Consider the following 16794-nt stretch of genomic DNA (forward strand, 5'->3'; position numbering starts at 1 on the left):
TGTAGGGAGCGTAACCCCTTGAGTATGGAGGATGTAGTGAGCGTGACCCCAGGAGTATGCAGGATGTAGATACATTTCATAACCTTAATGAAAATATTACTATTGAGCTGACGTCATGATACGTCATTTGTCATCCAAATGACATTCATATTGACAATAAATACAATTCGATCACCGTTCGATAGTTAAGTGATGTTTTGGTATCCAATCCATCTACACCCTCAGTTCAGAATATCATTTATGCATCATTGAAATTTATCGACTGTTGGTTTTAGATTGATGTCCTTCGTAAGTTTAACACAGTAAATGACCATTTGATGTCAGCCATCAAATGTAGTTACCATATGCGGTACACATCCTTTATAATCATGGCACATCGGTAATAAATCAAAAGGAATTAAAACACGGGATAATTGTTTCTGATATTACACCGGCTGTGGATATCGCCTTTCATTGCAAATCTAGAATTAGATAGAATAGAGGTAATTTATGAACTGAGATGCATCGCATTACATAGTATCTTCCTAGTAGGAGCCAGTGATGTTTAGGACGTAAATTGTTACCTTGACAGTGTATTACTGCTGTGTTACCTCCTGTTAACAACCAGAGTCTTTTTAGGAGGAAAGTCGTAATTCCAGGAGAGAGAGAGAGAGAGAGAGAGAGAGGAGAGAGAGAGAGAGAGAGAGAGAGAGAGAGAGAGAGAGAGAGAGAGAGAGAGAGAGAGAGAGAGAGAGAGAGAGAGAGAGAGAGAGAGAGAGCACCTATCTAGCCAGTACCTGCCCCATGTAGGTCTCGTTTTTTGGCTACTTGAGAAAAGCAATAAATCAACCTTATATTATATGGCATTTGAATCAAGACAGAGACATACACAAGAATATTATATTAACACTCTGCACTTTGGATCTGGAAAAAAAAAACAACCAACCAACCAAACAAACAAACATATCAAAATCTATGAGGCAGGTCATTCAAACTTTTCAAGCTTTTAAATTATACACAGTATGTATCGATAAGTATAAATGTCAAATTTCAAGACCTTATTAATATCAGAGACATATATAACACATATATACGTCTTTAGTAATATGCAAGTTAAACTGAGTGTCCATATATGGTCTGTAGCTCTGAGACGGCCTCCCCCTTCATAAATATCGGACTTGAGCAAGACGTCAACGTTGCTTTAATTTACAGATAACTAACATGTTGTGTAATTAAGTATGGCCTCGACAAAGTCAGAGAGACTATCTTAGTATAGCCCACACAATAGTGCAGAACCTTCTACACTGACGCAACATTTCTGAAACAGACTATAGATGGCTTCTCGATAGACAGCTTGCTGAACAATAACGGCTATAAATAGCACAGTCTTGTTTCCTAGTGTGTGCAAGTAGAGCTAGTTGTTAGTGTATGTGTGTGTAAAACTTAGTCGTATCAATAGTACGTGGCCATATTGTCAATATCATATGTTATGCTACATGTGGTAAACAGTCGAGGTACAACTGAATGGACCCGGCGATGACGGTGTACATGATGAACAACTACACACAAGAATCTGACAACCATTCACAGCAAGTCACCAACGACGACGACCGTAGTCTATACAAGGCAGCACAGCGGTTGGCTCTGCCAGACATTGGATTGATATGTGGCCCTCATATTCAAAAACTCATCAACACCAATGCGGCTGCTATCGGATGTCCTGACGATCACATCTTTCTCCCCTTCCTCACGTGCTGTGCAGGTAATTATTAGCATGATATAGAGTCGGATTTAACACAAGCCACATATGTACATTGTGATTATGTCATAATATATGTATATATCTAGATTTACCTGGCGATGTATATAGAAACTTTGGGGGAAATAAAAACATAACACGAGAAACGTACGTAGTTCCGGCTATCCTAATCATACAGAGGCCCTAACATATATATATATATATATATTGATAACAAAGAAGGAAAAAACGGACATTACTAAATACTTCTTGGCTACCATTGGACAATAAAACATGTACAGCTGTACTAGTACATGACTACTTACGCTATCACGTAAGTTCCGACGCCTCTCAGCTCCGCAGGAAATAGATGTAATGAAAATGCTAAAACAAGGCCTTACGACTTTACATATACTTTGTCATATATAGAGACAGCATTACAGATTACGCCTACAACAGTTGAAATTATGCTTTGTCGTAGAGCTGCAGTTACGAATATTTTTTTAAGTAGGGAGTATATATATATATACATGTATACAAACATGAATATATATCAACATACATGTATATACATACATTACTTACCATTTTACTCAATAATCAATAACGTTCCTGCCCCCGGACTTGAACCTGTAAAAATACCGTATTTGGTACAGTCAGTGCTATAAAATATAAGATAGGGTTCATACCTCGTTGACCGGGAGAGAGCTGTTTGGTCACAGAGAGATGGACTTTGGTCATCTGAATAGGAAACATACATTGAAGATTCTTTCTTCCTAACCTCTTGAATTACAGTGTTTGCCGTATCGCACTCTGTTTTCCCACAGTTCCTGTCCTTCGTTTCACTCTGCCAGCTTACCTTGATCTACTTATCGCAATATTGATTATCGATCGCGATCGAAGTATTGATAATTTAGACATCAGTATGCATTGTTATGTGTATTTAAGCATTAGATTACATTTACAATCAACGTGCATGTTTTTGTATTATACTGAAAAAAACACAACTTAAGATAAGTTTTGTTCATTTTGCCGCCATTGTTAGTCATCAAGTGGAAACCTATCTTGATAATTAACCCTTCACGTTTCTATATCCAAAATGATGAAGTTGTGACGTGCTGTCATAAATTGTTCCATAATCACACATTTTTCTGGTAGCATTGTCATGAAAATGTAAATAATCAATCTTATTGGTGTTGTTCATCTACCATATAATGGAATAAACTAAATTCCATAGAAAACAGATCAGTTCTGTATTTCTGTTTCTCTTGCAGCGTTGATGGGAAACAAGACGTGTATTAAAGTGAACGAGACATGGAATGAACCACCAATTTTATGGACCATGGTTGGGGCCGGCTCAGGATCCAAGAAGACGGCGGCCCTGAAGCTGATCATGGCGCCTCTGATAGAAATCCAACGGGAACAGAATCGCCAGTGGCAACTCTCCCGCCCTACCCCGTCTAATTATCCTAGTAGATCGTCAGCCCCTCAGATTCTAGCAGGAGCAATTGACATGCAGTCATTGGATGAAGTTCTGAACAAAAATGACGGCCAAATATTAAGTATTGTAGACAATTTGAAATGCTTACATAAATGTCTAGATATTGATTCTGAATGGTCACAGACGAAGGTGTTTGATCTCTATGACGGTGTGCCGAAATTCCAGGTTTGTTCGGGCGAAGTAAGCCTCCTGGAATCAACTTGTTTCAACCATACTGGCTTTGTGTCACCTGATTATGTTCTGAATATGTTCAGTAACAAGCTGATCGGGATGTCAAGTAGATGTTTAGTCTCATGTTCGCCAGACCATGAACTCCCGTCGATTTCGAGCTCACATCCTTTACCACTAGATACCCCTTCCTTCAAAGCGGTGTTTCAGACTCTACACACTTACCATTCACAACCAAGAAAGTACTCGTTCTCGACCGAGGCATGGAAGGAGTTGGCTCATTGCCATGACAACGAGTGGAGAAGCATGATGTCTCAATTAGATCTTGACCAGGACAAAAGGACAGTTATTGAGAAATCTTTAGGTCAAATAGTACGCCTTTCAGGTGTTCTCAAGGCTCTTGTGAATGCCTTTAGATTTTCTAAGCAACTTTCCGAGAACAAAGCGTTCCAATGGGATCTCACAATAGACAGGGACACGTTATGTCGGGCCATTGATCTGTGTAAGTACTTTGTTGACCAGAAACTCACGTTGATGCTCGGCTCCGGGGCTAGTTATGGTATGTGTAGTTATTCAGGAAGCAGTGGTAAAAGGGGAGTTAATGTGAAAGATGCTCTCCGTCAGCTTCAGCAACCGAAAGTACTCCATCAACAACTCAATCATGGTCAGCAACAACATATGCTTCTTCAGCAGCAACAACAACATCATCATCAACAGCAGCAGCAGCAACAGCAACAACAACAGCAGCAGCAGCAACAACAACAACAACAACAGAGATTACACCATTCAAACCAGATTATGAACTTGTCGGAAAACTCAAATTCGTCTGCGCCAGCACCTGAGGACTGGGTCGACCAGTCGCTCATTGATGAAGGGCAGGAGGAAACACAGACAGCTGATTTTGTCGTCATGGATAAACAGATGTTTGTATCAGTACACGCAAAACGAATCAAACGACTTTTAGAATGTTTCGATGACGGGAATGGTGTATCGGCCACAACCGCTTCGCAGAAATCCATTACTCCTCCCGTCAAAGTCCAAGGCACCAACAATCGTCACCCTGTATGGGCCTCCGCACTCTTCTTCCAGAAGTGTCAGGAACTGGGACTTGGTAGTGCTGAACAAGTGAAGCACCCAACGAACAGAAAATTTTATTGGCGTTTCAAAAGGAAGCCTATATCAGACATTGACGAAAAACTACAACAGCTGATAACATTCCTCCGTGTAGATATGACCTTATATTGTAAAATAGGCCCTCGGCCTCCCACAATTCCTCCCGTGTCCCCAATAATGCTCTTTCATACACCGATAGACGTTTCCGTTGACTACTCAGAGTGTCAAACTACTGACAATACCAGTGGTACGGACGCAACAAACGAACCTATGGAATCATTGCAAGACGAAATACAAATCGTGGTGAAGGATGAACCATTGTAGAGATTTTCGCTTGCATAATTGATACATTTTCATATCAGACAGTGCCATGATTCACACGCTGTTGAAAGAAATCAGATCATAAAACCAGTAAGTCATATTAAGGTTATGGAACGTTAATTTTGGCTAGAATTTTATTGTGGTTTTCAAACAATTAAACGTTTAGTTGATCACAACCTTTTGATTCGACGATTTTTTAACGGAACCGCCTCAGTGTCTTACTGTCATTTTTAAACGAATAAAATTCATTATCACTTACCACGATTTACCTTGTGCATTCTGCCATCTAAACCGGAAGTCAAAACACTGATTGTAGGTGTCGCAGTTCAGGGATATCTGTTATATACGAAATTAATCGCACTTCAAACGTTAACGTAGTACAAATGTAATTTTATATGTCACCACAGAACACAATACATCATGTCAATTGTACGCTGTCATATCAAAAATAGGGATCACCACAGTACACAATACATCCTGTCAGTTATACGTTGTCACTTCAAACAGGTCACTACATGCACAGCACGCAATTATTTCTGCGACTTGAAACTAATGTCGCCACCCTTTTTACATTTCACATGGAAGTCACCATAGTATACAAAATTTTCTTGTCACTTGTTATTTATGGAATGTCAATATTTAGACACCTCGAGGATGGTCCAATAGGTTAAACAATGATGTGAATATTTCGACACCTCGAGGATTAGCCAATATGTTAAACAATGATGTGAATATTAAGACACCTCGAGGATGGGCCAATATGTTAAACAATGATGTGAATATTTAGACACCTCAAGGATGGGCCAATATGTTAAACAATGATGTGAATATTAAGACACCTCGAGGATGGGCCAATATGTTAAATAATGATGTGAATATTTAGACACCTCGAGGATGGGCCAATATGTTAAACAATGATGTGAATATTTAGACACCTCAAGGATGGGCCAATATGTTAAAACAATGATGTGAATATTTAGACACCTCGAGGATGGTCCAATAGGTTAAACAATGATGTGAATATTTAGACACCTCGAGGATGGTCAAATAGGTTAAACAATGATGTGAATATTTAGACACCTCGAGGATGGGGCAATATGTTAAACAATGATGTGAATATTTAGACACCTCGAGGATGGGGCAATATGTTAAACAATGATGTGAATATTTAGACACCTCCAGGATGGGGCAATATGTTAAACAATGATGTGAATATTTAGACACCTCGAGGATGGGGCAATATGTTGAACAATGATGTGAATATTTAGACACCTCGAGGATGGTCAAATAGGTTAAACAATGATGTGAATATTTAGACACCTCGAGGATGGGGCAATATGTTAAAACAATGATGTGAATATTTAGACACCTCGAGGATGGTCCAATAGGTTAAACAATGATGTGAATATTTAGACACCTCGAGGATGGTCCAATAGGTTAAACAATGATGTGAATATTTAGACACCTCGAGGATGGTCCAATAGGTTAAACAATGATGTGAATATTTCGACACCTCGAGGATGGTCAAATAGGTTAAACAATGATGTGAATATTTCGACACCTCGAGGATGGGCCAATATGTTAAACAATGATGTAAATAGAGAGATCAAGTAGATTGTTTTGTTTATCAGGTGAATCTTTTGAATTCAATTTTGATAATCATTAATATTTTAAAATAAATTCGTACCTGATTGATATGTGTTAAATGCATGTTCCTGTTGATATTTGGTGCGATAGGAACATCAAAGCGATATAAATTAATAATTGAATATTAATTTTATTCAGTTTTCGAGTTATCCATCTTATTGAATTGGAAAATTCATTCAAATCAACGTTAAATATTCAAATTTATCAATAATTGAATATTAATGAACATTTATTTTTAATGCCATTAATACTGGAACGAGCCGTCCGCAAGGAGGTGTATATCAATCATTACCTATATTTACCTTATACGGAGCAGATAATTACCGAAAAATTATCTCTCCCCCGCCTCCCCTTTCCTCTTCATAGGTGTATGGTGTACGTAACACGTAACCAGTTTCACTGGAAGTCGCTATGTTTTTTCAGTGATTAACCCAATATGAGAATGTCCTTTTGCGCTTATCACCGCTACCGGCCTTATCAATATGTTCTGTTACGAAGCTTTTGTGTACTAGTATCTATCGATCATTCTGAACCAGTCCGATATTTGTTCCGACTGAAAATCCATCACACCATTACCTGTACAAATATATGGATCGGTTATAAACATCAATTAGTGCTTCGATAAAAACATAAATTGTACCTTTGAGTAGATAACCAGAGCGCATGCGAACTATTCCATCTGGAAACTGTTTCATATTATATCCATAATTTTATTTAGCAAATGATGAATTCATACAACGAAGCCATAGTTCAAGCTCTCAGTTACGTATCAGCTTTAATTTGAATTCTGATATGTGTTTGTACATGTGTACTTCCGGTGTGTGCAATCAATTTTCCTACCAATGTTTGCGTGTTCATTATTTGCTAATTGTATAGTGTTGAATGTCAATACAATGATGAATATGGTTTAGAATTATTTCAATACATCAGGTGTTTTAGACGAACTCATACGGACGGAGTTTCCCGACAGAACAGCAAGAATGTAATTTTACAATCAGGCTTAAATGTGATTAGCTGACGCTGTCGGTGATTCGTGAATGCCTATATTGTAAAAATCATCGGTGATATTTCATGCACCAAAGACCAGTTTGTGTACGAGCTAACTACAGCGTGATGGAGATGTGATTGGTCTTATTTGAAAAGAGATTACGTGTTCGGATATCTGTGCTTATTAACAAGCATTTGTTTATACGATACTGAAAAACGTCATGGCTGGAAGACAGGAAGGAAAAAGAGCGCTGTCCAGTCTTTTAAAAAACACTCGGTGTTATTTATGTCGGAATGATTTCACTGATCCTCGTGAACTGAACTGTTATCACGTCTTTTGTAAGTCCTGTCTGGACGGTTACATAAACACTGTCTGTCCTGAAGGGACTATAGAGTGTCCGCTGTGTGACGAGGCAACTCCCACACCACGGCGAGGGGCTGAAGGCCTCAAGAAAAATCTCTATCTCAATTTGTCCACTATTTCTGTGGGAATCATTTGTGATGTATGTAACAACGATCAAAACGCGATCGGAAGATGTATAGAATGCAGTCAAGATTTATGCGAATCTTGCTTCAATTATCATAACAACATCCGGTCTACCCGTGAACACCACGTTGCAACGATTGACAAGGATCACCTACAAGGAAAGCTGACACGTGATGTATACTGTGAAATACACGTGAATGAAAAAAATATGTATTACTGTATCGACTGTGAAAAACTTGTTTGTCAACACTGCAATATGACCAAACACAAACTTCATTTATGCCGAGTTGTTACGGAAATGTCCGACAATTTCCGAGAACAACTGACGGACCTGGTAGAATCTGAAGAATTTGCTAATCACTTGTTCTGGATGACTGATAGGAAAACCGAAACAGTTCAACACATCAAGAAACTCGAGGGCTTAGAAGAAGTAGCAGCAAGGGAGATAATTAACCACGCCAAAGTATGGCACGAGCTGATAGAGGACATGAAGAAATTTATGTTGAAGCGAGCCCGAGAAGAAGCGAGAAAGGGAATAAGTCCTGCAAAAAATATTGGTAAGAAATTGGAAAACAATATGCAGTCTTACGCAAATTTATACCTTGTGGCTCGTGCAGCTGTGAAACAATCTGATGATGTGGAGATTGTGGAAAGCGGTCTGAAGTTGCAGAGAAAGCTGAGAAGTTTAAGGATAGAAGGGCCAGTCCGGACTTTATCGAAAAATTCAGGTATTCAATTTTCTCCCAAGGTAATGTCTTTGGAAGAATTCAATCCTATGTTTGGTCTTGTCGGACCTACAGTTCAACTTGACTCAAATTCCCGTTTGATATCCGCATTTTGTATAAAGACGGCCGGGGCACCTGTTTCTTCTATCTCGTACGCCACAGACGGTCGTTCGTGGATCATAGAAGGAATAGATGGCCTGATTCAGTTGTACGACAATAGAGGCAGAGTCCATCAAACAATTAACCTGGGATTACCAGCGGATGATATAATCTGCGAGCCGGACAACAAGAAATATGTGTCATGCAACTCCGCCAAACAGGTTGTGACATTGGATGAGAATTTGCAAATGTCTGTTGTGACTAAAACGGATTTGTGTACCAGAGGCATTGCGTATGATCGACAACAAGGCGCACTTGTCATCTGTTTAACTGAGAAGAATGCTTTCTACGACTATGAACATCACCATAAAAACAGAATAGTGAAAACGATTGTGAACGGGGAAAAGAGAATGGAAACGCCGGACATCCTGTCTTTCGCTGCGTCACCTTTGGTCGAGTATCCGGCGCGTCTGACGGCTACAAAATCAGGATTTATTGCAATTTCAGATTGGAAGAGGAACTGCGTGACGATCTTAGATGCCACAGGGCACGTGGAAACGGAGTATTTTATTCTAAGCAAGGGTGCAAACTCGGAAGGCTTTTGTCCGAGAGGTATATGCTGCGATAACGATGGTAGGATTCTAGTGGCAGATTTTAACAACCATAGAATCATGCTTCTGGACGAAACAGGTCAAACATTCTTGGCAATACTGACAAAGGAGGATGGAATCCATCACCCATGGTCAGTTAGTTGTGGCAACGATGGACTTGTTTGGATTGGTAATAAACATGGTGAAGTGAAAATTTACCACATAAACTTCGCGGAAAGCACCAAGTAACGCCATCAACGAACACCGTCGGACCTTGATAGTCTTTGTATGCTATATGAAAATGGATTTGATAAGGAATTAACGTTAGTGTGTATAGACTGGACTTTCATATCTCTTCGCAAAGAAGTTTCGAAAAGCACAGCCTAGCGAACAGAAATTTTACTAAGGAAAGTAGTCATAAAACCATTTCACTAGCTGAGCTTACTCCGACTTGTCAGCTTCTGACTTTCAACTGGCCGCTGACTTGATCATATCAATCGTCGCCATTGATTCGATGTTGCTTCACGTGCCTTTTTACTTAAATAAATTCCAGGAATGATGCTGAAGAGCATTTCATGACACACAACCGATAAGCTCTTTGCGTGTAAATTAATTGTCCGAGCATGGAACCCTGTACTGTAGATGTGGTTCTTTCCTGAACCAACTAGAAATATACATTCTCCACTACTAGACTTAAAGTACAGAGAGGCCGCACGATAAACATTAGAATATTGATGACTGTGGTGTAACTGAACAAAACGGAACTAAATCATTATTATCATGGTGACATGTTGGATACTAGCAGCTTCAACTGTATGTTTACTCTACAGTAGAATCAATAATTTTCGAGGGGGTTTATTTTCGTTTGAAGTTTGATGTTCATGAAAAGATCAACAGGTCAAAGCATTGTACAGCATTACTTCATATTGTGATCAAACTTTATCTCCAATATAATATCAACGAAAATGAATTCCACAAAAAGCCACAAGAAGATATACAATTTTACACTATGACAAAACGTATTTGGACATGTTCCTTCATAAGCTTTGGCTAGGATCAGCTACGCGTAGATTTTATTTAGGATCAGTTACATGTTGATTTTATTTAGGATCAGTAACATGTAGATTTTATTTAGGATTAGTAACATGAAGATTTTATCTAGGATTAGTAACATGAACATTTTATCTATATAGTACTAATTACTCTAATGAAAAAAAAAAACGATTATAATTGATAAATGATACAGTAGGGAAAAATTTGTTATCATAGCCAACTACTTAATGTGTCTGTAGTACGGTATGTTATCATGGCCAACTACTTAATGTGTCTGTAGTATGGTATGTTATCATGGCCAACTACTTAATGTGTCTGTAGTACGGTATGTTATCATTGCCAACTACTTAATGTGTTTGTAGTACGGTATGTTATCATTGCTTACCACTTAATGTGTCTGTAGTACGGTGTGTTATCATGGCCAACTACTTAATGTGTCTGTAATATGGTAGGTTATCATGGCCAAATACTTAATGTGTCTGTAGTACGGTATGTTATCATTGCAAACTACTTAATGTGTCTGTAGTACGGTATGTTATCATGGCCAACTACTTAATGTGTCTGTAATATGGTATATTATCATTGCCAACTACTTAACGTGTCTGTAGTACAGTATGTTATCATGGCCAACTACTTAATGTGTCTGTAATATGGTATGTTATCATTTCCAACTACTTCGTGTTTGTAGTACAATGTTATCATTTCCAACTAATTAATGTGTCTGTAGTACGGTATGTTATCATGGCCAACTACTTAATGTGTCTGTAATATGGTATGTTATCATTTCCAACTACTTTGTGTTTGTAGTACAATGTTATTGCCAACTACTTAATGTGTCTGTAGTACGGTATGTCATCATGGCCAACTACTTAATGTGTCTGTAGTACGGTATGTTATCATGGCCAACTACTTAATGTGTCTGTAATATGGTATGTTATCATTTCCAACTACTTTGTGTTTGTAGTACAATGTTATTGCCAACTACTTAATGTGTCTGTAGTACGGTATGTCATCATGGCCAACTACTTAATGTGTCTGTAGTACGGTATGTTATCATGGCCAACTACTTAATGTGTCTGTAGTACGGTATATTATCATGGCCAACTACTTAATGTGTCTGTAGTACGGTATATTATCATGGCCAACTACTTAATGTGTCTGTAGTACGGTATGTTATCATTGCCAACTACTTAATGTATCTGTAATATGGTAGGTTATCATGGCCAAATACTTAATGTGTCTGTAGTACAGTATGTTATCATGGCCAACTACTTAATGTGTCTGTAGTACGGTATGTTATCATGGCCAACTACTTAATGTGTCTGTAATATGGTATATTATCATTGCCAACTACTTAACGTGTCTGTAGTACAGTATGTTATCATGGCCAACTACTTAATGTGTCTGTAATATGGTATGTTATCATTTCCAACTACTTCGTGTTTGTAGTACAATGTTATTATTTCCAACTACTTAATGTGTCTGTAGTACGGTATGTTATCATGGCCAACTACTTAATGTGTCTGTAATATGGTATGTTATCATTTCCAACTACTTCGTGTTTGTAGTACAATGTTATCATTTCCAACTACTTAATGTGTCTGTAGTACGGTATGTTATCATGGCCAACTACTTAATGTGTCTGTAATATGGTATGTTATCATTTCCAACTACTTTGTGTTTGTAGTACAATGTTATTGCCAACTACTTAATGTGTCTGTAGTACGGTATGTCATCATGGCCAACTACTTAATGTGTCTGTAGTACGGTATGTTATCATGGCCAACTACTTAATGTGTCTGTAGTACGGTATGTTATCATTGCCAACTACTTAACGTGTCTGTAATATGGTATGTTATCATGGCCAACTACATAACATGTCTGTAGTACGGTATGTTATCATGGCCAACTACTTAACGTGTCTGTAATATGGTATGTTATCATGGCCAACTACTATGTGTTTGTAGTACGGTATGTTATCATGGCCAACTACTATGTGTTTGTAGTACGGTATGTTATCATTGCCAACTACTATGTGTTTGTAGTACGGTATGTTATCATGGCCAACTACTTAATGTGTCTGTAGTATGGTATGTTATCATGGCCAACTACATAACATGTCTGTAGTACGGTATGTTATCATGGCCAACTACTTAACGTGTCTGTAATATGGTATGTTATCATGGCCAACTACTATGTGTTTGTAGTATGGTATGTTATCATGGCCAACTACTATGTGTTTGTAGTATGGTATGTTATCATGGCCAACTACTATGTGTTTGTAGTATGGTATGTTATCATGGCCAACTACTATGTGTTTGTAGTATGGTATGTTATCATGGCCAACTACTATGTGTTTGTAGTATGGTATGTTATCATGGCCAACTACTATGTGTTTGTAGTCGGTGGTCAGTAAACAATGTGTTGTTAGTTTGAAGTAATTGATTATCTATATCCTCATATTGATAAGGATATTAATTTATCATTAAATCATTATTAATTACATAGTGGGTGATCAATCTTGATATCCTTTAATTAAGAGGATGAACATTATCTAAGTGTTGATAATATAGATGTCAAATAACTGCTTGTATCTTGTTCTATATCTAGGTGATCATAATGGAGGAGTAGTGTTTCAACTATGTGCATGATTTCAGTCTAATGCTTGGTAACAGAGACTGTCATTAATATGTAACAATAATCCCAGGTGGTTGGCTTTCAATGGATGCTATACATGATAATAAATCTCCTATCCAACACATGCTACATGTACTGATATCACACCTGAAAATCAATAATAACAATTGGTGACATCATTCAATATTTGAATGTTAGTGGATCATTCATAACTGAAATCCTTGTCGACATATTTCCAATTTGAGGAGTTCATTTCACCGCTATGTTACCTCTGAATTTTCATTTTAACCATATGTAATTAATATGCTATTTTTTAATCTATTTTAATATTTATTATTCATTTGTATTTTTATTTGTGAATGGAGTGTTAATATGGAGGCTTAATATCATACCCTGGACCTTTACATTATGAGACGAAGTTGTTTAAGATTACAACACATTTGACCCCTTCGACCTTGAAAGTGTGTCATTTTAAAAAACTTGGTAGCCCTTTATCCCAGCATGCTACATGCCCATCATCAACACGCCTTTTGTTTATTAAGAAGTCGAAAATGTCAATTGTTCAACCACTTACGCACAGCGGACGTCTCAGGTGACCTAAAAATGAAGAAGTTTATATTCTAAAAGTGTTTGTCACCTACATATACCCCAAACTATGAAGTTATACTGTTTAATTGGCAATATGACAACTCTTCAAAAAAATAGCGATATGAGTTCTCCAACATTTGAATTTGTGAATGCATATTACATATTCAACTCAGTGATATCATCAACTTGATATTAAGGACAGATACCACACCAAAATGGATTTGATTGCAAACGTTTGAAGCACATTCAGCATACCTACAGACTCCACCTTAGTTACAGATATCTGTGAGTCTATCCTAAAGGTATGGAACAGATGGTAGATAAATAGATATCTGTAAGTCTATCCTAAAGGTATGGAACAGATGGTAGATAAATAGATATCTGTAAGTCTATCCTAAAGGTATGGAACAGATGGTAGATAAATAGATATATGTAAGTCTATCCTAAAGGTATGGTAGATAAATAGATATCTGTAAGCCTATCCTAAAGGTATGGTAGATAAATAGATATCTGTAAGTCTATCCTAAAGGTATGGTAGATAAATAGATATCTGTAAGTCTATCCTAAAGGTATGGTAGATAAATAGATATCTGTAAGTCTATCCTAAACAGGTATGGATATCAGATGGTAGATAAAGGTATGGATAGATGGTAGATAATAGATATCTGTAAGTCTATCCTAAAAGGTATGGTAGATAAATAGATATCTGTAAGTCTATCCTAAAGGTATGGTAGATAAATAGATATCTGTAAGTCTATCCTAAAGGTATGGTAGATAAACAGATATCTGTAAGTCTATCCCACAGGTATGGAACAGATGGTAGATAAATAGATATCTGTCAGTCTATCCTAAAGGTATGGTAGATAAATAGATATCTGTAAGTCTATCCTAAAGGTATGGATCAGATGGTAGATAAAGAGATATCTGTAAGTCTATCCTAAAGGTATGGAACAGATGGTAGATAAATAGATATCTGTAAGTCTATCCTAAAGGTATGGTAGATAAATAGATATCTGTAAGCCTATCCTAAAGGTATGGTAGATAAATAGATATCTGTAAGTCTATCCTAAAGGTATGGTAGATAAATAGATATCTGTAAGCCTATCCTAAAGGTATGGATCAGATGGTAGATAACTAGATATCTGTAAGTCTATCCTAAAAGTATGGTAGATAAATAGATATCTGTAAGTCTTTCCTAAAGGTATGGTAGATAAATAGATATCTGTAAGTCTATCCTGAAGGTATGGTAGATAAACAGATATCTGTAAGTCTATCCTAAAAGTATGGTAGATAAATAGATATCTGTAAGTCTATCCTAAAGGTATGGAACAGATGGTAGATAAATAGGATCTTAAATGAATTTCCAATTCATTTTGAAATGTCATGGAGCAAGTCTCTGAAGTATTTATTTTCACAAGCAAAAATTCTAATTTTGAGACTAGTTTAATAAAATATGGATGACAAATCTAATAGAGGCTGTCATTTTGTTGCACAAAACATCATTTCCCTTATCATGACATCACAATATATGAATATAAGTACAGTTTATTCAATTTGTGCACTTGTAGGAGAAAGAGTAAGGCCAGATTATATATGATCAAGGCAACTTGTTTAGAACTATCTAGATGTAGCCATGTAAAAGCCCACGGTTAACATATCATACAGAGGGCCTTGGGAGTAGATGAAACGGCTGATTTCAGGTTTCAAAATGTTTTCTTATTGAATTGCATTTGATGGCAAAAATCTCAATGAAAAAAAAATAAAACAAAAACAAAAGGAGAAAAAAACCCAAAAAAACCCAAGTCTAATCCCAATTTAACTGAAATCACCAATACAGAATATACCCAGTGACCATAGCTTAGAAATATATGTTAACTTTACTTATTTTTCCACAGTTGCAAAACAAATTATCAGCTTGAATTAATCATTCTTGTTGGCCTGTATGGATGTGTGCATTGGGTCTTATTGTAGGAGGAAACCAGGGTACCCCGGGAAAACCCATGTGACCCCATACCTTTTCACATCTGTTCCAGAAGACAAACTCCGGATGGCTAGGTGAAAGGTGGGTGCATAACTACTGTGCCACCCTACCATAGCCTAACTCCAATGAAATTTTGATCTTCAGTAATCCTATATAATCTTGCTCAAACGTAGCAAGTGTAATGGTATCCTAACTCCAGTATAACCTATGTAACTAGAGGATTAACCAACCTTAACTTCCATAACCATATAACCAACCACAATCTAACTTCATTGTCATAAGCCAATCCAAAGACTTCGACAAATGTTTTGTAAGTAAAAAAGTATGGACCTCTTATTAACAAAAAACTCATGCTTTTGACTTGCTTATACTCCATTACCAACAAGAGGCCGAAGGGCCTTAATGGTCACCTAAGTCACAATGCTTCTTGTAGCACATCATAGAAATTATTTTTTAACTATATTGTACACATAATGCAAATATAAATTGTGTATATATTAACTGCTGTCCCATGCTAAAGCTTCTAATCAAGTTTGAATTAAAAGACATTATACTCAATATTTGAATTTTCCCATATTTACAGTATTTGTTAATGAGATTTGCACATAAGGGGTGTCTGTCAGCATATCAGTTATCTCCCGTGGACCTGATGGGATATAACCGAGAGCTATGATCCCCATTGTGATGAAGAGTATAATGCTGAAAAGCTATGGCCAACAACCTTTGGTAAACATGACTTATCTTCCATCCAGGAACAGTACAACATCTTTGAAATTTCAGTGAATTTGACGCTTTTGGCTCCCGCCCATCAGTCCCTGGTAATCAGTCAAGGTCAATATGTGCATGTCATCAAACTGTCAACTTATACTAATTCTAATATAAACATTTTTTAAACAACTAACCAAGCCTGAACATTTTCTGAAATTATGCTCAAGAACGTAATTTTCCTATGCAAAATGTCGTAAATTTTACCCCTCCCAAAAGGGGTAATATCAAACCCTGTGGTCATGGAATTTACAATTTTTATAAAGCACCATAAGAAACTTCCATCCATGAAGAGTATTTAGTTCTACAATATCTAGGTATTGAGATGAAGATTTTTGAAATTTCTGTCTAATTTGACAAACAGCCACTAGGGGTCATCCGAGGTCAATATTTGCATCAATTCAATAAAAATAAT

General features: G+C 37.1%; 2 protein-coding genes across 2 annotated transcripts; both read left to right on the plus strand.

Annotated features, from left to right (window-relative positions):
* The first annotated feature begins 1530 nt into the window (after positions 1 to 1530).
* Positions 1531 to 4862, plus strand: LOC132543336 (uncharacterized). Its single transcript, XM_060206826.1, has 2 exons — positions 1531 to 1741; positions 2992 to 4862. The coding sequence occupies exons 1-2, from the start codon at positions 1531 to 1533 to the stop codon at positions 4821 to 4823; spliced, it is 2043 nt and encodes a 680-aa protein (XP_060062809.1). The 3' UTR covers positions 4824 to 4862.
* A 2813-nt stretch (positions 4863 to 7675) lies between these two features.
* Positions 7676 to 9604, plus strand: LOC132543327 (E3 ubiquitin-protein ligase TRIM71-like). Its single transcript, XM_060206816.1, has one exon. It carries the CDS (start codon positions 7676 to 7678, stop codon positions 9602 to 9604), a length of 1929 nt encoding a protein of 642 aa, XP_060062799.1.
* Positions 9605 to 16794: the final 7190 nt, after the last annotated feature.

The sequence above is a fragment of the Ylistrum balloti genome, unplaced genomic scaffold, assembly GCF_031769215.1.
Source record: "Ylistrum balloti isolate Yb309-2 unplaced genomic scaffold, AGI_CSIRO_Ybal_v1 Utg369752, whole genome shotgun sequence".
NCBI lineage: Eukaryota > Metazoa > Mollusca > Bivalvia > Pectinida > Pectinidae > Ylistrum > Ylistrum balloti.